This window comes from Poecilia latipinna, unplaced genomic scaffold (assembly GCF_001443285.1).
Source record: "Poecilia latipinna isolate Pla-1442-1.1 unplaced genomic scaffold, P_latipinna-1.0 Scaffold325, whole genome shotgun sequence".
Classification (NCBI taxonomy): Eukaryota; Metazoa; Chordata; class Actinopteri; order Cyprinodontiformes; family Poeciliidae; genus Poecilia; species Poecilia latipinna.
In genome coordinates this window covers 293,666-315,706 of record NW_015112941.1, presented here as the reverse complement: position 1 = coordinate 315,706, position 22,041 = coordinate 293,666, and the positions used below count along the sequence as shown (strand labels likewise).

The 22,041-nt window shown below is 36.3% G+C and overlaps 1 protein-coding gene across 1 annotated transcript; it reads right to left on the bottom strand.

The window, feature by feature from the left end:
- Positions 1-2,069: 2,069 nt before the first annotated feature.
- On the bottom strand, positions 2,070-13,034 carry LOC106949111 (transmembrane protein 235). Its single transcript, XM_015035148.1, has 4 exons — positions 12,544-13,034; positions 11,547-11,624; positions 9,900-10,037; positions 2,070-3,082 (listed from the first exon to the last, which is right to left on the bottom strand). Exons 1-4 carry the CDS (start codon positions 12,713-12,715, stop codon positions 2,838-2,840), a joined length of 633 nt encoding a protein of 210 aa, XP_014890634.1. The 5' UTR covers positions 12,716-13,034; the 3' UTR covers positions 2,070-2,837.
- Positions 13,035-22,041: the final 9,007 nt, after the last annotated feature.

Here is a 22,041-nt window from a genome sequence, read left to right as displayed (position 1 = left end):
AATAAAAGTTACCTAGTGCAGCTTTAATTGACCTCTTTTTGCATAGAAGAACTTCCAGTTCAATTATAAATCTGTCAACACAGTGTAGAGCTTATGGGTATTATTGTCATCTTGATAAAAATGTATATCTGTCATAATTTATGTGCCTCAGTAAATCAACATATCTGCTCTTCTTTCTAAACAGTTGAGAACTCCTGGAAAAAAAAATAGTTTTATTCTTCAGATGAAATAAACTTTTTTGGTGAAGGATTAACTCATTTGGTTTTGATAATCAGTGACACTGGACAGGACAAAATGTGAAAAGGTTAACAGGGTCGGAAAGCTTTTTCAGAGCACAGTTAAATGTAACAAATGCACCTCAGGACATATTTAAAAAAAATTGTGAATGTATACCTGGATTGCTTTGCTTCTGTTTTTGTTTATTCCATTTCCCTCTGTTAATTTCAAGCATTTTTACAGGAACACTATATTTCCGCATGTGACGGCTCCGTGTGCTTATTAAAAGCTTGAATGTTGTTCCAAATTGCATTTTCAATTTTTAATGATCTCAAAATAAAGGGTGGAGAAAATTGTCCCAGTGCAATCATCCAGCTGAAGCACATTTTTTACTTTAACAGCGAGTGACCAACATTAGTACTGCTAGTACTCACAAAATATTCAACTTTTGCATCATCTAATACATTTTTTTTAAATGGGTTTTATTAATAGAGCTTACAGACAAAGAGTGTTGAAAGATACTAATAAGACGTCACCAAATTCTCTCTGGGCTGGCAGCAGCAGTTCTTCACACACAACAACATCTTTGCTTCCAGACTCCCAGTGTGCTTCATTTACATTCACAGGCTAACATTCAGACGTTCAATCTATCCAAAACAAAACAGACACATGAGTGTAATCATTGCTGCCTAAGAACAGCTCATTGAAAGCAGAGTACAGAGCAAGCATAAAGTGCATAAATCAGACAATGACAGGCAGCAAAGAGATCATCTTAAAAAGTCACATATGATGGCATTCTTTTGTAGTCAACAGATGGAATGATATTTCAAATTATTTATTTACTGAAACTCACAAAATGGTTGAGATTTATACAAGAGCACAAGACAAATATTACACAGTTCATGCTGAGTGTTGTACAGTTAGCAGCACTCTTTTTTTTACTTGCAAATTTTTATTGCTAGGAGAAATAACATTAACCTACTGGACAACTGAGAGGCATTATAGCACATGCATAAATTTTGCTCCACTAAAAAAACAACTTAATCAGAATAAGTGTTGCATCCTCTGCTTTGTTTTCAAATTTATTTCATCTACGGTTTAGCCAAGCCATACAGATTTATAAAGGCAAGGCGTAACTATGCTTATCGGCTTCAACAGTGAATCCTTTCGACGTTGTAAAAGACGTTTCAAATGTGATGTCCAAGCTTCTGATAGTAGATGTAAAAGCAATGTAGCAGTTGTTCTGTAAGCAAACATCTGAGAGGATATCACTTCACACCCAGTAAGGGTCTCATATTCTAGGTGATGGTTTTACTCCAGCAGAGTCAGCAGTGTTTTCACTCCAATAAAATACACTACAGCACCATTGCAGTTCATATATAAGCAGGAAAACATGGTAGAGGAAAGCCCCCCCCCCGACCCTCTCTTCATGGCTAAAAGCTTGCATACATCAAAATAGAAAAAAAAACAAAAAAACAAAACAAAAAGCCATTCAGCCAAACTGCTCAGCCTGCTATCATATTGCAGGGCTCAAACTTAAAGAAAGACAGCAGCAATTCATAAAGAGAAAACATATTTACACTGCAGGCAAACAAGTGTAATTCCCTTACATACTTTTCTGTTTCTGCTTTTTGCGCTTAGATGTTTCAGATTGTAAAACATTTTTTTTATATCAGACAAAAATGACCTGAGGAAATACAAAATGCTGTCTTCAAATGATGTTTTCATTAATTAAGGGGGGGGAAGAAAGTCATGCCAACCTTGCCCAATTTGAGAAAGTAGTTGTTACATTTGTTAAGTTATTAATTCATTGCTATTTTCCATGCTGGCTTTGTTTATTATTATTATTATTATTATTATTATTATTATTGGCAAATAGGCATCTTAAAACTCAAAGCATCTTAAAGGGTTACAAAGTCTTCTCTAAGGCTTTGGGGCTCCATTAAACTGCAGTGATGAAGCTCATTATCCCCAATGAGAGAAAAGGTGGAACAGCAATGAGTCTTCCAAAGAGTGGAAGATTTGAACAAACAGAGAAAAATAATGCTACTCTGCAATAATTAGCATGGCTAGGTTGTCTATTCTATTTTACAAAGCCATTCAGAACATTAGTTTAGGCAAAGTCAGTTGACAAAAAGGAAAATAAAAGTGGCCAAGAAAAGTAATTTAACTTCTTTGTGCATCTGCTAGAGCCAGCTTGCGCTACCAGTTTGACTCTTGACCTCCTGAAACTTATATAACTCTTAAGAAAAAAAAACAACAGCACTCAGTTAAGTGGCAACCAGGCTGAAAGGTACAACATAAATACATTCAAGAACAAATATCCATCAATTCACTTGGTGAACTTCTTCTTCTTGTTTTGTTGTAAACACAACCACAATGTTAAGCAGAGTCAGTATAGACACAATTTAGTTTTGAAAAGATGAAAGCAGTTCAGTAATGTGATTTAATGTCAGCTTCTGTGTGTGCCTATGAAAGTTACCTTCAGTACATTCTCTGGTTTTTGGCTCTTGATGTTTTGGTCTCTTACAAGCTGGCAAGCTATAAAGAAAGAAAAAAACTACAGCCAAAAAAAAAAAAAAAAAAAAACTGCCCCTAAAAAATATGAGTATATAGTTTCACTACAACATAGCTATACCAACACCAGAATCATAATGCCCTTTTATTTGAGTTATTCTGGCAGCTAGCAGCAGCAGCAGACCTGTTGCTACCTCCAGGCTGTAGGAGAGCCATGCCAAGGCTAACGACCAGCCAAAGGAGACTTGCACGAAGACGAGATTTTCAGGGGGAACAATCCGTTGGAACTCTTCCATGGCTTGATTAGAGTATTTGATGTAGGTACTGACCCCTGACAGCGTGAAAATACCTGTTAACATGCGAGACAAAAAAGAAAAAAAGAAAAGCTGCATAAAAAAAACAACAAAAAAAAGTATCATCCATTTTTAACACATTGCTTTGTTCCAGGAACAAAAAAATTGCATGCACCCTGCTGATGTGGACAAAATTGTCTGGACAGACCATTCTTATGTTTCATCACTGCACACCGCAATCACAGTGATTTATTATATAAAACTGTCCATGCATCAATTTTCTATAGCCAATTTAGATGGAGTGCAGGCGATTCTAGCAGATAGGAGGTGAGAGCACACCGGTCCATCAAACAGCACAACACAGAGACAGGAGCTCATGTTCATGCCTACGGCCAATTAATCCCTCTATGGCTGTGGAAAAACGATTTTTGTTTTTACACAAAGAAAAAAAAAATAGAACAAATTGTTTCATCCCAGCTGTCAAGAAATTACAACAGCAAAACAAAAATAAGTATTTTTGTATGTCTGTGCATGTTCAAATGTGTTCTGATATGTGATATCAGAACACATTTTCTGACGAAGTTTTGAAAATAACAACCTTTAAGCAGGTATTAAACCTACCTCTCATTAAACCCACATTTCTAAATAATTTTTGCTTGTTTGTTTTATTAGTTTGATCCAATATTCTCATCTTAAATGTCATGTTTTCATTATCTTAGTTAGCATAAATAAGTCAGTCTTTGTTTCATTAATGTGTGCAACGTCTCAGAGAATTAAACTTCTGAGATAAAAAAAAAATAACAACAAAAAAAAAGTTTTTTAGTTTATTTTTTGGATATGGCTGTATATATGTTTTTACTTATTTTTGGGAAAGATGCAAAATGGCTTAGGTAATGTGCAAAAAAAGACAAAAGTTACTAAGTGGCAGACTGCTGGTGGAGGAATGGTTTCAAATGTGTTCCTGTCAACTGACCCTTTCTCAAGACCAGCAGGTGGCTTAATTTTCTTATCTTCCAAATACGTTTCAAACTGTGCTAAGACCCTGCACAGATGCTCAAAAATGCAGTTAAAAGAAAAAAATATATAAATATATAGGAGCCTAGGTGTCAAGCAGGTTTTCACCAAGTAAGACATTTCAAATTGTGTGGATCATAAAAAAATACATTAACATTGAAGTTATTTTCTAAGAAAGCGAGTTACATTCTCACACAGTTTTATGAGAACAGTATTTTTTTGTGTGTAAAAAAAATCTGTCTGCTTTTGAAATGTCATTCAAAAGCAAAGAAAGACATATTGTCATTTCAAAAATACTAAGATGTCTCAGTCTCACATCATAGAAATGAAAAATAAAGGAGAAAAGCATGGAGTTCTCTGCCCTCTTCCAGCTTAAACATTCTGTCTATGTGTTTGCTGGTGTGAGCATCTGTGAAGATTTGAAGCATGTTCATCAGAGCACAACCCTCCGCAGCTAAAAGTAGCTTTGAGACCTCTGACAGGTGTTAACATGTCTCTGTCTTTTTATGGACAGATGAGGTCAGCGGGCAGGAAAAATTCACAACCACACAGAGTAGGCATAGGTCAGGTCCAACTGTCAATGACTTGCAAAAAATATTCATACCATTAAAGCTTTTACATATTTTTGTCACATTTCATAACATAAAATCTTAGAATATTTTCAAGAGATTTTATATAGTAGCCATCTTCCAGCCATGCCAAAGAAAACCCTTTTCACAGAATGATGAGGAGGGTTCAAGGTGTTATAATGAAACACCACCATGTTAAATTATAAATGTGTTTTTTTTGTTTGATTGTTTTTTTTTTCAGCCCAATGTGCAGTAAGCAAAACAAAACAAAACAAAACAAAAAAAAAACTCAGTCTTGGTCATTGCTGACCAGAGCACAGTCTTCCACATTTGCTTTGTGCCCGATGGGGCTTGTGACAAGATGTAAACAAGGCTTCTGATGGCTTTCTTTTAATGCTTGGCTTCTTGCCTTCTTACCATAAAGACCACTTGTGGAGAGAATGACAAATACTAGTCCTTTAACACTAGCTCCCACCTGAGCTGCTGATCTCTGCAGCTCCCCTGCAGTGATTAATGATCCCCTTCTCAGCCTGTTTAGGTGGACAGCTATGTCTGGGTTTGCATTTATAGAAAAGAATAGAAACATTGTATTGTCCCAGAGTCTGGAAGTATATGTTGGATATTATTTTATAAACTAAACCTGCTTTAAATGTTTAAAGTAATGTTACCCTTGCTGTGGTATCTTCCCAAGACAGCTGTATTTTTATTGTATTTTAGTATTATTTAAGAATATGCAATGAACAAAAAGCAAAATATTTTTGTTTTTAATTTCTTTTTTATTTAAATTTGTATGATAATAAAAAAAATAGTATATCTCTTCAGAAATGCCTATTTATAACTTTAATTTTGTTTGAAGAGACTGAATGAACAGATTATCATGCTTAGTAATTACCTAGAGGCTCCCGGTACAAAATTAATTACTAACTGTAAAACAAGAGCAATCCTGTTGGAAAATGAACACCTTAAGAGATGTTCTGCTAGAAATAAAGTACAATTGTAAGACAATGCAGGTTTTCAATTTCCTTGAGAATCAGAAATCACTTCCCATTATTCTCAAGTTAATTTTTACTTTAGCTTTGTAAAAATTGTCCAGCTTTGTCATTTTTTCTTTTTTCACAAAAACCCAAGACACTCATCTTCTGAAAAATTAGAACTAGCAAAGAAAAAAATGTCAATGGTAGCTATATATAGTGTTTATATTGCCTAGAATTCTGGGTAATTTCAGGTAAAATGTTTTGACAAAGAGTAAACAACACAACACACACACACACACACACACACACACACTCAAGTCTTCATGCTGTGAGGTAACATTGGCCACTGCAATTACAGAACAGCAGAGCGGCTTTTGTGAATTTATTCCCCAGTCATATGCAAATTATCCCAGTGTGCTGCCTCCAAAAATATAATCTGATCATTGACTCCACAGAAGGGAGCAGTGCTGTAAAGCTGACCATTGAATGGCATCTGGATGTTCTATAATGTATCATGAATCATTTGTTTCTTCTTTTCTTTCCTTTCTCTTTTTGTCTGTTCTTTTCTGTGTTCCTTGTGTTTTGCAATGGATGGAGGAATTGTCTCGGTTGACAGTTACCCCAGAGGTGAGCTGGAAAGACAGCCATTATTAAATGTCCTGAGCAGAACATCCAAAGTATTCAGTCATTAAATGAGCGATTCCATCTGACCTTTAGGAGGGCATGCTGGAAGAAAACACTCTGCTTCCACCATATTGAGCTGTGTTTACTCTTGGCAATTACTAATATTTAAATTCACAGCTGCTTGACTTTGTTTTTTTTTCCCACTCACAGTATAGTAAAATCTACATCCAGTGACACAGCAGCGAATTCAAATGAAGAGAATAAAAAACATTTATAATTGAAGCTAAAACAACAAATGTGTAAAAGGGTACAAAGGGTATATTACAGCTCTACTCTGCACTAATTAAACAATTTATTACACTTGTTTGCACTGTGCAGCACAGGAAAAAAAAAGGAAAAAAAAATGTCTGTTCTTTCACATCTCATGGTCACTGATGCCTCTCTAAAATCTAGAGATATTTCCCAGAGTATGATGGCAGTGCTAAAAGAGGGATCACAAACTGACACAAAACCCCCAAATATCAGATACCAAAATATCAAAACGTGATAATTCATTAAAAAGGACTGATGAGAGAGGCACAAAATCCTAAAACCCATTACCTCACTCTTTGTGTGTGTGTGTGTGTTTACTCTGGTCTTGAAGGTGGGAGAGCGCAGCATTAGCAGATCTTTTAATGTGGACAGAATATGACTAAGGCTCGGTATTTTAGCAGAGGGTGCAGTCATAATAAAACCTAATAATGTTTTATCCACAATGAGGGTAAAGAATCTTGAGAAATGCCTCCTGGTTTGCTCAAGGTCCTTTGACGCTTTCTTCTCTTTCCCTTTCTTTTCAGACAGCGTCAGCTTTTTCACACCCCTGTACTTTACGATTTGGACATGTCTCTGCACGATGTGCGGTGTCCTGGGTGGACACTTGGACCTTAGACTCAGTCTGTTTGTACCCTGACATCATATTTATTCCCACCATTATTGATTGTTATATATTATGTTAGATATATTATTGTATATTTATCTGTTCCCTGCATGTACATATATATGTACAGGGAGAAAGCGAGAGAGAGAGAAAAAGAGAGAATCTAATCAGAAAGGTTAATGGAGCGATGTCATTCTGAACTCTCAAAAACTGGTAGAATAAGTGTCCTTACTGTCTACAAATACATTTCTGTTCAGAGAAATGTTTTAAAGGTGCTTCTGTCATGTTTGGCTTGTGTTGTGAAGGACCCAAATTGAAACAGGGCAGAGGCATCTGCATGATGGTATCTATTGGTGAAAGTGAAGACTCACAGAACATGAGGGGAAATACACACAAACCAGGATTATGTCAAAAGAAGGATCCAGCAGTGAGTCAAAGAAACCAAGGAGCTCAAATACTGTGGAGATGTGATTTTTTTTATTTTTTTTTTTCATTGGAACTAGTTCAATACAATCAAGAAAATAAGTGGGGAGCAAGTGTAAAGGAGCTGAGGAGATTAGACTAACAAGATCACTGAAAGTGGAAATACTACTGTCAGACTAATAAACACTATGGAAGCAGAGATTAATATAGAAAACACAGAAACAACTCAAAATGCAAAGTCCAAAATAGAGAACTTAAACAAAAGCAAATCAAAAAGTCCACGTGATCATGACAGCTGAATTTAAACACCAGTTTTATAAGGGGGATAATAATGTCATGTCAAATATTAAGTAGACATGTTGGGCCCGGGAAGGAGAGTGTGTGTGGATGGGTGTAGGGTCTTTTACTCCACAGCAATCTTTTCTGAGATTTCACACAGCTTCATTGTGAAGTATTACTGTGAAAGTGCTGTCATCAACACAGTCAATTAAGTCGTTATCCATGCTGAGGTGGTCTGGTGGTAATGAGTGTTAAAGTAATTGGTCAACATCAAGAAGGAACATCTTACTATCCTCTTCTGTTATACCCACCTATTTCTAAAAATAAGACAAAAATGATCCTTATTCTACTTTTGCATTGATTTCAGGAGCAGGGAGGTAATTTCATGAGACATTTTCACACACAGAAAGACGTTTTGAGCCAAGTCCACTAGGTGAGGAAGACACAACCACGTATGTAAGACAAGTTCTGAGGAAGCACACATTCTAGAAATTACTCACCCAAATCTCAGTAGTTCTCTCAACGAGAATAAAGACAATTTAACAGTAAGATGTCTGAAGGTATGAGTGAAATAGGAAAAAAAAAGATGGAGTGAGCACTTGTAACAGGTATCATAAATTAATTGTTGGTGAGTTCTGAGATATAACCATCCGTTACTAAGTATAACAATAAAATGTTTATTGTTATATGTTTATGTGACACAGTATTTTAAATCAAAAGAAATAGGAAAGACGAAGTTCACGTCAAAGCCATAGCCAATAGGTTATTGCACGGTGGAAGCTGATGAAATGATGATGTGTTGAGTTACAATACTCTCTGTGCTGCTCACAGAGCACTTTTAAGTCCTTCTGCATGGTGCAGGTTTGTTAAGTCTCCAAGCTACTGCACTGAATTGCATGTCTGCTGAGTGTATCATACAAAGGAACTGCTTCTACGAATGGCTTCAAATGGAATATGGAATTGTGGTGATGGCAGCCCGAAGGCGCATTGGCTTCTTCAAGAGACACTGACCAATTTAAAGACATCAAAATGTGAAGTCAAATTTCTTCTAAATTATGTATGTTTGAAAAATGCAGCAATTTTATAACAACTGAAGGTTACATCATTTGCTAGACTGTGCTATTAAATGGCGCTATGTGCCTCAGAAATACATAACAACCCTCCTTTTAAAACTGTTCCAGAATGAAGTGGAAGCAATAATAATAATATTATGAACTCTAAAACTTGTCATGCTTGTCATAGTGCATAAATTTATCTAAGTTGTATAGGTTTTTGAGCTTCAAACTAATTGGAAACAAAGCAATTCATGAACTTTCACTGCAATTTTAGCACCTATGTTTCCACATTTACATTGTGGTTTCAACACAGACACACCACTGACATATTCTTTCCACTTCAGAAATGTAATTGTCGACTAAAACTCAATTACTGTGGGTGCAAATGCAGCAAGATATGTCTCAGTGTTGCAAAATATCCATGTTTCACACGTCTCATGACGCTACATAATCTTAACTTTAAAGTTTAGAGAAAACTGCATATTCGCAAAATCTGTCGCTGGACTCAAGCCAGGGTTTTGTTTTGCTCATTAAATTCTTATTTTCCTTTTAATAATTTATCATCTTCATCACCCACTGAAATAACACTTTGGGCAAAAACAAACATGTCACAATGAGATATGATTTCTTTTTTGTGCAAATGACCCACATGTTTTTTTTTTAGAAACATTTCAACTCAAACTACTTTAACACATACCACACTAACACACTAATAAAGCTGGGGTGTTTTTCATGGCAGTCCCTCCACTCAAGTGTACTTCCCATCCCACAAAATCTGAAAGTAGTGGTTTTACTAAGAGATGAATCGGATGCAAGAGCAGCTGAAGCTGAATTTTCAAGGTTTCCTCTCACATGTAAACATACGTCTATGTGTTGTATTGCACATCACAACACAGCACATTTGTTGTTGTTTTTTTTGTTTTGTTTTTTTTTTAATCTATTTTGATTATAACCTTCATGCAAAGCACAGATTCTGAATTCAAGCACAGCAACACATCAAGACATGTGAACGAACTTACTGCAGAGGAGAACATAGGAAGCCGATGCAGCCAGCAGCCTGGGACTGCAGGCCAATGAGCTGACAAGTCCGAAGATCCATCCGAACACCAGCAGTACCAGGCTGAGAGGCAGCAAGATGACCACTACCTTGTGCAAGCCTGCAAACACGCACATTTCCAATACAAAGAAAGGACGGGGGGGTTGTTAGAGGGTCTGAACTACAGCTGTGTTGTATTTCACTGTAATGCTGTGTGCAATCATGTGGAAAAGCTTCCAAGATTTCCAAATTGATTTTAGCTATCTGGGGAGCCTTTGGGGCTTTTATTTCTACTGTCAGTAGAGGATAATCAACTTGCAGACATGACGAAGGTACCCCTTTTCTCAGCAAGTGATTTAACTCTATTTCTTGCGAGGTTGTAAACATGGGCTCTTTGAAACCCCCATGGACTCTGATCTAATCTGAGGCCTCTGTGAAGCACTGTTCCTCCACAGAATGTTCAAGTGGGCTTATTGTTAGTCCGGCGAACATGCGGTTCCAGGTTCATCTCAGCAAGTAAGAAAATTATTAAAGCAATATTAATCTAAGCTGAAAAGGAATCATTAAACAGAAAGTAATGCAGTTCTGAGATAAACTTTTAAAAATGGCTCTTATAGCTGATTAAAACCAAAAATTCAGCTTCTTGTAAAGTTGGACTATTAGTAGACTAAGAAGCGCAAATGTCATGTGTCCTCACAAGCATTGGGCAGAATGCTGATTTTTTTTTTTGACCAGCAAACAGTCACTGATCAGTCCCAAAAGGGTGCTGCTTTGGAAGCTGCAGGCTCACGGAAGGCCATTAACTAATGGAAAGCTAATTGAAAGGAAAAAAGTGTAACGACAAAAAAAGTGTACAAGCAACAGGGTTAACCACATCATTACCTACAACCATGTTTTTATTGCACTAAGTTATCAACCATGGAGCATCCTAGGTAGACTAAGGAGAAAAAGTACTGGACTGTGACAGTATGGTCCATTTTATGTGGAAATGAAGGTCGCTTAGTCTACAGGAAGAAAATAGAGGCACACAATCCATATTACTGGAGATCCAGGGCGACAACCGCACACTCAGTGAGGACTTTGGGAGGCCAAGTCATCTGCAGGTGCTGTTCCAGTGTGTTTTAGTGAGTCCAAGGTCAGCATGGTCATCTGTCTAGATGTTTTAGAGCCCTTCATGCTTCCTGCTGCTGACAAGCTTTATGGAGAGGTTGAGTTCATTTTCCAGCAGGACTTAACACCTACTCATACAGTCAAGTTTAATATGAATCACTGTGCTCACCTGAAACAAACCTCTAAGAGAGTCTACCACATACAGTGACCACATATAAGTTATTCATGCACAAAGAAGCACCGAGTGGACATACTTTATATATGTCAATATTTTTGCATTAAAGCTAATTTTTTCTCGCTCTTACATAAAAATTCAAATTTGTTGGAAAAACCTCAATTTGAGGGTCTTCTTTAGCTGTGAGCTACGAGCATCAAAATTAACATGGGTATATGACTGAATAACGTTACCAGAAATTAATTTGCTTTTTGATTATATTGCACCCATGTGTGACAACCACTTGAATTCTATTAAACTCTTTAGTCAGTTGTTTAAAAAAAAAAAAAAAAAAAAAACACTCACCGAGAAGGTGCCTTTCAGTCTCTGATAGGCTGGACATATTTGCTGTAAAAGAAGGGATGACTGAACTCCTATTTGCACCTGAAAATGTCAGAGGGAAAGGTTACAAATGACAGACATTGCGGACCACCTCACAATACTAGAAAAAATAAAAAATAAAAAAATAAAAAAATCAAAAGCAAAGAATCTGCCTTTCCATTTCCTTTTTAAAATGCTCCAGTGTGCATGTTGTGCACTGAGAATTCCTCTCACTAGATGTTCAGCTATTGATCGGATGAAGGCTTCATGTTGTTACATTACTTTACAATTATTGTAAGAACTGTAGGTGCAACCTGCAACACATCTAAAACATATCAGTGGATGTTTTAGATTAAGGACTTCAAGCTGTGCAGACTAAGAGCAGAACACATAACAGCACTCACATGAAATCCTTAACAAGCTCCTTTGTGCACTCAGATTTTTGCGCATAAGAGGTTATATGGCACTCACATTTTTTCAAATAGATGTCATTTCAATTCAGTCAGTATTTCACATATATTAGTGGATGTTTTAGATCTACTTCGGTCAGATCAAAAAAAAAAAAAAACTCACTATGGTGATCTGAGATTCACGTCAGGTTGCTTCAGCACCTGGGTTCTGCACAACCAGCTGATGGCTGATGAGGGTTTTTAATCGGGAGCTGATGATGATGATGATGATGATGATGATGATGATGATGATGATGATGATGATGATTAGAGCAGTAGTGCAGCATCAGCACACAAATAAACATATTTCATATAAAGAATATTCGATGCGTTCATGTATTTGCATTGTTTTAGAAAAATATGTTCTTGAATAGAAAGGTTGAATCACAAAATAATTAACTGCGCGAGTATTTCCGCATGGAATTTAAAATTGCAGAACTAAGTTGCAATAACTGAGTAGATTTAACATGCTGGATGATACCGAAGAGGATGCATTTACAATTTATTAGTAAGTGAATATGAAATCCCCAAACCTTCAATGATTCTCCACAATCCAGAGTGTGAACTCAGGTCATTTGGCCCCGTGTGGTTGGGCTTGTTTACATCGATAATGTACCAGTAATCAGTTCCGATGGCCACAGCGAGGAATGTGAAGCTGAGTAAACCAGTAAAGCCAGCCGAGAGCACAACCAGTCCATACTTCATTGTTCACTCCTCAGAGCAGAGACCGCTTAATTTTTCCGCATCGGAGGAGACGCTCCGAGAAACGCGGCGCGTAAAAGCTCTCCAGCTGGATCCATCCCTGCAAAGTGATGTTTCTCCGCTCTAAAATCCAGTTGCGAATAGAAAGGACATTAAAAAAGAAAGAAAACTAAAAAGAAAGAAACAACAAAAATATTCCACTGGTTATATCCACCTGAGAAATGTTAAACAAAAAGGGAAAAGCGTTTATACAAACAAAATGTGAGCAGCCTTGTTTTTTTTTGTCGTCCCTCATCACTGAGAGGCGGCGACTGCTGTTTGATTTCTGTGGCGCTCCTGGATTAATCCATATTATCAAGTTAAGTGAATAGAATGCTAAGCTTCTGGTCCGTAATTTCAAAATAAAACACGTCTTAGGAAATAGTTGTGACTGTTCTTTTAACAAAATAAAACACACCCGCCTGTCACTGACCGCAGTGGAGTAATTCCAGTCCAAATTTACCAGGTTGGAGCTGGCTGTGTGTTTTTTTTTTTTCTACATGGGGGCAAACAATAAAATAATGTAACAAAAAGGAAGGGCAATATTTCACCACTTAATACTAAGTGAGCCACAGAGTCAAAGAGCCGACTGCATATCCAGGGCTGCAGGTATAGCGGGTCGTGCAGCAGATGTAAACTGTGACTCTATCTCAATATGGCTGACGCTAAAAGTGTGAATCCTTCATTTTTAACTAATTGTTAAAGGGAAAGCATAAGGGCAAAAAGTGAAACTAGTCCAATGGCTGATTAGTTATGGTTTCTGTAACATATCACCATAAAGTATTGTATGAGATAAGATAAAAACAAAAATTGTTGACTAAAAAATAATTTGGTTTGGTTGACATATGCATCCCAAAGAAAGATAAAAACAAATACTTCATAAACATTCATCGTAAAGAACTTACAAAGAAAACCAATATGTAATCTGCAACATTGTATTCACTTTTTCTTCCTGTTGCTGATTCCACAGTGATTTTGTCTATTAGTCCCACAGCGTGTTTTCTTGCATAGCTCTGTGAATTTGTTTTCCAGTGAACAATCCACGATTTGGGAGCAGCAGATGTTGAGGAGCCTCAGTTTCCTGGTCTTCAGCTGTCGAGAGGACTTTGAACCACGCTAAGCTGTCATACAGCAACACTCTGAAGGGAAGTAGAAATGGTCCACATTGAACACACTGATTCCAAAGGAGCAAACTAAATAAAGCCTATGTTGTCGTTTGATGGGCAGAAAATTCACATGAGAGAGGGCGCCAGGAGAGGGCGCTATCCACTTATGCTCCTAGATATTTGAATATCTTCAGTACAGGGACCATAACAGGAACCAGGAGCAGTTCTACAGAGGCAATGGCACCTGTTGGCCCATATCTGGAATTGGCCATGGACTACAGTACAACATCTCAACATCAGGGTAAGTGTAATTGTTACTGAAAAAAAAGAAAGAAAAAAAACTGTGATCTCAAATTCTACATTCTGATTTATTACTTTTGTGGGGAAATCTGAGTTAAAATTTTGACTTAGGTATCGTTAAGCATGTCTGCCATTGCTCCCTAATAAGAACAGGGCTGTGGACATCTTTAGGAGGGGTATGAATGGGAGGAGACAATAACAGGCTGTCATGACATAATAATAATAATCAAAGCTTTAAAGATTTATAATGCTCAGACAGTGTAATTAGATAACCTCTCGTTTCGGCAGAACAAGTGTTTAATTAACGATATTCAGTCTGAAAACTAGGTCACTCTTCTTGGAGTACATTTTTATGATGTTAAGAATGATTCTGAAACTTTTATCACCTTTAATGTTTAATATGCACTAAATTGTTAAACAAACACATCTGTTCTTGGTATTTAGCAAAGGATACAACATTTGGATTAATCTGGATTGATATGTGTTTAAGCATTTTGACTAATCTCAAGCTTCAGATTCTTGTGTTGATTTGTTCCATCGAACTTATTGAATCAGAATGACTGTAAATAAACTTCAGCTGTCCTTGGCGGATTGTTCTGGACTTTCTTATCTGCAATATCTAACAAACGTCATAGTTTGCAATGGGGTTTCAAAGGATGAACAGGACTTTATTCATTTTGATCATCTTTTATCACAAATATATCAATCAGAGGAAGAACAGAAAACTACTGCATTTACATATAGATATATAACAACCTAACTTTTTCCTCAGTTAAACTACACATTTTATTTAAAAAGGTTGAATCTTTCCATTTCTGAGATAAACAGTAATTAATAAAAGATTGCACCATAGCATTTGAGCATTTACTTTGAAATGAGTGAATTAATGAGGTGTTGTAATTTCTTCAGCGTACGGTAGATGAAACTTAATACACAGAAGAGAATAAATGATTGGGAAAAAATGTGGGATAATGTAGTTGTTCCAAAAAACTTGGCTCTTCTCCAAAAAATATGTTAAACCAAGACAGAAACTGTTCAGAGATGCTGTCAAGACATTGACAGCAACACTGCAGTGTAAAGCTGCAAAACATTCCAACAACCACTGATCAGATGCCAGTAGTTTCCTATTTTTACTATGTGCCCAAGGAATAGAGTTGCGAGATACAAGCCTGTTCTTCCTAGGAATCATCCAACCCTGCCTAATATCTCCCAAAAACTTGTGTTTTGCACAAGAGAACGAACTATGGTATAAAATAATAAAAAGGAAAAATCCTCTTTGATTTCAGAACAAAATCTTCCACAATAAAGCACGCTGGTGGCAGCATCGGCTTCAGAGATGACCTCAGATCCAGCTGGGTTTATGTCAAGGTTGACGCATTTCCAAACAGTTCCAATTATCTGTCAGTTTTCATTTAAAGCCTTCAGTTGTTATCTAAAAATTTGGAAACAAAGGGAATTCATTTCGAGCTTCACAACATACTTTCAAATCAACAACAGAGTTGGTTAATAGAAGAAAAATTCAAGTTCTTAAATAGACTAGCCTGAACTCATACCTAAATGATTTCCAGAGAATGGTATCCTTATAGTCTGACTGATGTAAATTAAAAAATGCCTTGCTGAGTATTAATTAGCCAAAGGGTGTGGATGCTAATGTCACTAGGCTATTGCTCCTTAACCTTGTTGTGACTTTATAGCCATTTTTTCCCCATTGCAATTAAGCCTTCCTATTACAAAACAGATCTACAAAAACATATCCCCATGTCAACTTCAACAATCCTCTTCACTTTTTCACACATCAGAGACAACGTCAATATCTTGGAAGTTGTCTTCAGGTCACCGCAGGTCAGTCAGTCTGGCTCATGTGGAGACATTTACCCCTTTCTCTTGTTTAAAATGGCCTGCTTTGTTGCACAGGGATGGTGAGTGAAAGGCAATTTTCAACCCTGCTACAAATTTTGATTTAGCCTGAGCTTTGGAATGCACTCTCCAGGACATTTTGAGTTCATTCTTTTGTAGCCTTGTGGCCTTAGAGCTATGGATGTTGCCTAAGTCTCACAGGAAATAAATCTTTTACTAAGTTCTCCTGCATTCTGCAGAAAACTTTTCTCTCTGTTGTTTCTTTTCCTCATTCGCTAGAAACATACATGTATATCTTACAAGGTTCTTTTTTATGTACGTTGTCCTCGAACCGGAGTGTCCTCATACAGGTTTTGTAGGCACAAGGTGACTATTAAAGTGAAGTAAATGTCTTAGGAAATAGATGTGAATAACTATGGGACCCACAGGAACCAACAAGAGTCTTTGTTCCCGAGCATGTTTCTATCATTCCCAGATTACGTAGCTGAGTTCTTCAGCACTTTACCTCAAGAACTCAGGAGATATGGTCAAATCCGTCTGCCAAAATAAATTATTTAGCACGGTTCTGGGGAAGAATTTTAAGTCAGACTGTCTATAATGACAAGTCTGTGTGGAAAATGTATTTGACCTTAAAAGCAAATATTCTTTGGCAGAGGAACGAAAATTGAGGCTTGATGTAATCCCTGCCTGTTGTTTGACTGGCATTTTTCATCATTGTTCCCTTGACCCTCTTGACTCTTGGCTACTTAGAAATTTCTCACCCACTCACACCTTCTTTCGCGAGTTTTACTTAGTGATTTGACTTGACCATGCTGCGAGGTTTTTTGCCTCTGACTAGTTGTTTTCTGTACTTGCTGTCATGCTTAGGGTGTTTCAACCTGCTAAAAAAAGAGAAACACACAAAACAATGCTCAGCTTCACCTATGCCTCATGCCTCATATTATTCTATAACACATTTGTATGATGCAGAACTTAGAGCTGAATCAATAACCTCTAATCAGATAGAAAAAAATGACCAGAACTTTGAAAACAAGAGTCTTGGATAGTTCAGTTTAGTTTTAAATGGAGTGATTTTACATGCTTGTTTGCTGTCATAGTGACTAAAACAACATGACAGCATATTGTTGCAACTGGATAAAACTGTAAGATTATGCAGAACATATCCAATGCAGGGTAAATTAGTCCATTGGCTTTTTTTAAATAAAAGTAATTACAAGACTTAGCAAATCCTATAATTAAATATTGGCAAATTTGCCAATATTTGTAAATTTGTAGATGGAACCACCTATAGATGATTTCTTTGTAGCTCAGTGATTTATCTTTAACAGGTGCCTTTTCATATCTTTAAATATCCCTTGCCAGGATGAAAAGAATGCTCAGCCTTTTGAATCCCTGAGAAAGCTTTTAGATTTTCTAACAACATTGTTCAATAGGAAAGAGAACGAGAGAGGTTTTTTTTTTCTACTGCTTCTTTTTGAACATTTGCTTAAATCATTTCCATCAGATTTGGACTCTCTGATTGTAATTGGATAATTGGATTAATTGGAGAGCTCGAGAAATTATGATGTTATTATGTAATGTTATCACATAGTCAAAGGGATGTACAAAACAGTTTAGTGACGCATTGAAACAAAATCAACCTGATTTTGTGTGAAAGCGAATATTGCTCTACGTGTGCCTCTCAATTTATTATTACTGACCATGACATGTTATTTCTATCTTTAAAAGGCTTTGTGCTCATCAGGACTGTTGAGCGTGGAGTCTTGTAATAGGGATCTATTTTTTGATACTATTAAGGAATGAATTTAAAATAATAATGATAATAACAATCCCAGTTGTGGCTATCGCACTAGACAACACTGAAATGGTTCTCTCTAATGCAAGCAGGGATCCTGATTATGAAACATTTTTTTGTTACAAAACCTCTAAAGATACACACACACAATTTTCTTCTCCTATTCACAGATGCTCAGAAATAATTTGTTTAATGTACAGCACATTATCTGCAATTGCAATATGGGATGTTTTTTGACAGAGACAGATTTTGTAGAACTGATTAATGCTCAGTTCATCTGTTAAAAATTGGGCATGTTTCCAACACCATCTTAGGTGCACCTGCTGCTTTTTATATAGATATGGGAGGTTGTAGTACAAAAAGAAAATATCTTCCAAGCTTTGTGATTTTACTGCACATGTAACCTAAACATGCAGGGTTTTTTAGGTTTATTTTATTGGAATCATGCAAATAGCATCTGAGTTTGAAAGCTGTCATTTGTTTGAAACGCATATGGAACGTTTACAGTACACTTAAATATTTTCTTGTCTAAAGAACATTTTTCTAATCCATTGTTCCAGATTATAACCAAGTCTTGAGGTTCAATCAGATGCAGTTTTGGAATCATACATCCTGGTCATCCTTCCAAACAAGCCATACTTACCAAATATTGTTTTCTGTTTTACTTTTTGACAAAAAATAGAAACCAGACATTGGCTGGTTTCTATTTTTCGAAATGGTTGATTAATTCAATTAAACTCCAAACATGATATTCATATTTCTTTCATGAGACTAATACAAACACCAGCTTGATGTGAAAGCAATGATAAAAATTGTTGGCCTCTCATTTAATTCAAGAGTAACTTAGTAGAAAGAGACTTTAATGATTGATTCAATGACTGTGAGGTCAAAAGAGAAGCACAAGTCATCAACTTTCCACCATCTTGCTTGACTTTTGCTGTGAGAAGTTTGCAATAGTACGTTAGGCTTGGTTTTCATAAAACATTGATTTGTCCATCATGACAAAACATTCCTCCGTTGGCACAAAGGACTCTGTTTAAGTATTTTTATAGTTCATTTAGATACGATGTTTCTTGAGATGTGCTGTGACATTATTTCTGAAAAAAGATGATTTCCTCCCAACAACTCATAAAAAAGTTACATACATTCATAGACATAAGTCTTTTGAAATAGCAGATCTGATCACCTTCAATCAAATAACATACAATTGAAATCTCTCATCCTCTCCTGACTCCACACACAAATAGGGGCATTTAATTATTTATTTTTTTTTGGGGGGGGTCAAATAACATAAATGCAACCTTGGTTTTAAATCAGTGATAAAATGAGGCTGTTTTTTTTCAGCCAAAGAAAGCACCATATTCAGGGTAGTGTCTGTCAACCCTCTGGAGATTTGCATTGTTTACTTTTCACAATTAATCTTAAAGGTTCACTAACCTTTAATTAAAATCTATTGTCAACACGTTTTAATTAGAAGAAAAAACACAGAGCAATACTTTTAACTTCCACGAAAGGTGAATTCCTTTTCTCTCTTGTGTTGGGAATGTCTGATTGTAATTTACCAGCAATACCTTTCAATTTTCATCTTATTGTTATCATTTCTAAGAAATTTTCTCCTTCCCTTCAGTCTTAATCATGCATCAGCACATACACAACAACATGCTCAGAGCAAGTAAAGAAATCTTTCTGTTTGTTTTCCGCAGATCACAGGTTTTGCTGAAGAAGCTTTGTAAAGAGACGCCAATACAACGCTTAACAGAAAGAATCAACTTTGTAATCAAGTGATTTTCAGTCATTTCGGATTAATTTAATGTTGAGCAATCCATATATATATATTCAGAGTAAGGAAGATGGTGAAAAAATGGACGAGCCGTGTGATTCACCAAGAGACTCATGGAAAGGAAAGAAAAGCAGACAACAAAAATTACCTGTTATTTGTTCCTGTTAACAGAAGTACATTTTTCTCCATCTGCTGAGCTTTTGCTACACTGAAAATCAATATGCCTGCCTATTTTCCTTCACCGGCTCTGTCTCAGATTGTCTGGCTACGTGAGAAGAGATTCTGTTTGCCACTCTAAATTCCCAGCTTTCTATCTTGCCTATTTACTTGCTTTCTTATTCATTGAATCCCAGTGATGCTAAACTTTAACTGTCTCGAGCTAAAACACTGGTTGTAACTTGGATGTTTCTCCTGTTTTTTTTTTTTTTGTTTTGTTTTGTTTTTTTCAGGGTCTATTGAAAGTGAGGGTATGCTCTAAATCCCTTTACTATTCACTTAAGATTTATTCTTTTGGTCTGTTTAGCTAATCTGTATGCATCTTCTGATCATTTTGGAACTGACTGACCGAAGGAGGGAAGAAAGGTAATCATTATCTGTAATTTGTGTTGGTTTGTTGCATAGCACACAAATAACAAACACAAATGTTTGTGTTTGCAATGTAACAAAACTGAGGTAACTTAGGAGTCATTAACTTGTTTTAGTCTTTCACAAGGCCCTGAATCCAGAATGCAACTTTTGTCTTTTGTTTCAATATATTAATTTGAGAAAATAACACTTTTAATGTTATGTTACTTGTCCATACCAGCACTGCCTTTAGACTGACCCTGTCAGAATGAAAGTACAGCACACTGAGCCGTAAAACAATGGCTCTGACATTTGTGGAGTCTCTCACTCTATGCTTCGGTTTACAAAGCCTAATTGAAACGGATCCTTTAGCACAATGTCGGTGTGCATGAGGACCTTTCTTGTGAATTCATAGAATTAATTTTCCTGCAAACGCTCTTCTGTCACTTGGTTTTGTAAAACCCAGAGTTAAGTTTAAAGGTAGCAAATTGTTGAGTGCAAAGTGAATAATAAGTAAGGTGAGGGAACAGGAAATATAACGGCTTAGATTCTCAAAAAAAGAAGGAATTAAATATATGTGATAACAGAATACAAAAGCATCAATGAACAAATGGCAGAGTTGTGGGACCGATGATGTAGCTTTTGTTTGTAATAAAGAAAGCTGAATCTCTGCGATAACAGACTGGTACATTTCCAGTTTATGAGTCTGGTATCAAAGCAACCTCAGACTCTGCTTATGAGATCCTGCATTTCCTCATTAAACATACATAATTATATTCTGTAAATGGCAGCTAAGTCACAAAGTGACTTAAAATGTAAAATATTATAGTTGTTGGGAATTCTCTCGCAGTATACAGATTTAATATTTTGGTATAGTTTCCTTGTGGAAACCATGGTGATCACTGAAGCAGGACATGAAAGTTTCACAGTTCCTACACTGCAACGCACTAAACAAAGAGAGGCGCACATTTCCACCCAGTGCAATTAACAGAAACCCCCCCTCCATAAAACTCTATAAACTCTGAATAACAGTCATGATTAATACATTCATTATAGAAAACTAAATACATCCCTATTCCTATTGGTGAAGCTTTTTGCAGCCATAACCTGATATAGTTATTTGTGTATGAATTTATCAATCTTTTACAACAATGTGGATCTGGTTTTGTTCACTTCTTTACAATGCTGCTTTACGTCATTGAAAGTTACATAACAAGTATTTATACACAGTTGTCTGTTAATGTTGCACCACGCCATTTCAACTGGGTGGAGGTCTGTCCTTTGTCTAAGGTCAACTTGCTTTTTTGTGCAACAATTCTGCTTCATTTGATGCTGCTCTTAGTAATATTGTTGTTGACAATCGTTTCACCAAAGGTTTGGTTGTCTGACAAATGGTCTCATATTTAACTGAGTGCATAACAAGCCCAAAACACCACCTCTTCACTGCTCTGCTTGAGAATTGGTATGAGGTGCTGGATTTTTATGCTGTTTGGTTTGTGTAATGTGGCAAAGAAAATATTCATCTGTATTTCTTGCAGTTTGAAAAGATGGAGCTTTGTAAACTTAAACTAAGCTGCTATATATATTTTTTTATATATATATAAAATTTGTCCTCACTAAGCCATGCATTTTTAATCTGACTCTACTTTCAAATTGTCATGAACTTTAAGATTTAACATGCAAATTGAGGGCTGCAGAGTCAGCAATGAAGCTCTTGGGCTTTCCAGTTTCTCAGAGCGATCTGACATTAGGGCAAATTTGTTGGAGCACTCTGTGGAAGATTGACAAATGTCTGATCTGTTTTCCATTTATATCAATCTTTCCCCACTGTGAATTGATTTACTTTAAATTGCTTGGGGATGACTTTACAGTGCCATGCAAAAGTAAG

What these genes read in the sequence shown, in the direction of transcription:
- LOC106949111 (XM_015035148.1), bottom strand. Translation starts at nt 12,715, where the DNA reads ATGAAGTATGGACTGGTTGTGCTCTCGGCTGGCTTTACTGGTTTACTC. An exon ending in ATTGTGGAGAATCATTGAAG is followed by an intron (nt 11,625 to 12,543) that starts GTTTGGGGATTT and finishes TGACATTTTCAG; the next exon opens with GTGCAAATAGGAGTTCAGTC. An exon ending in GACTGAAAGGCACCTTCTCG is followed by an intron (nt 10,038 to 11,546) that starts GTGAGTGTTTTT and finishes GCGTGTTTGCAG; the next exon opens with GCTTGCACAAGGTAGTGGTC.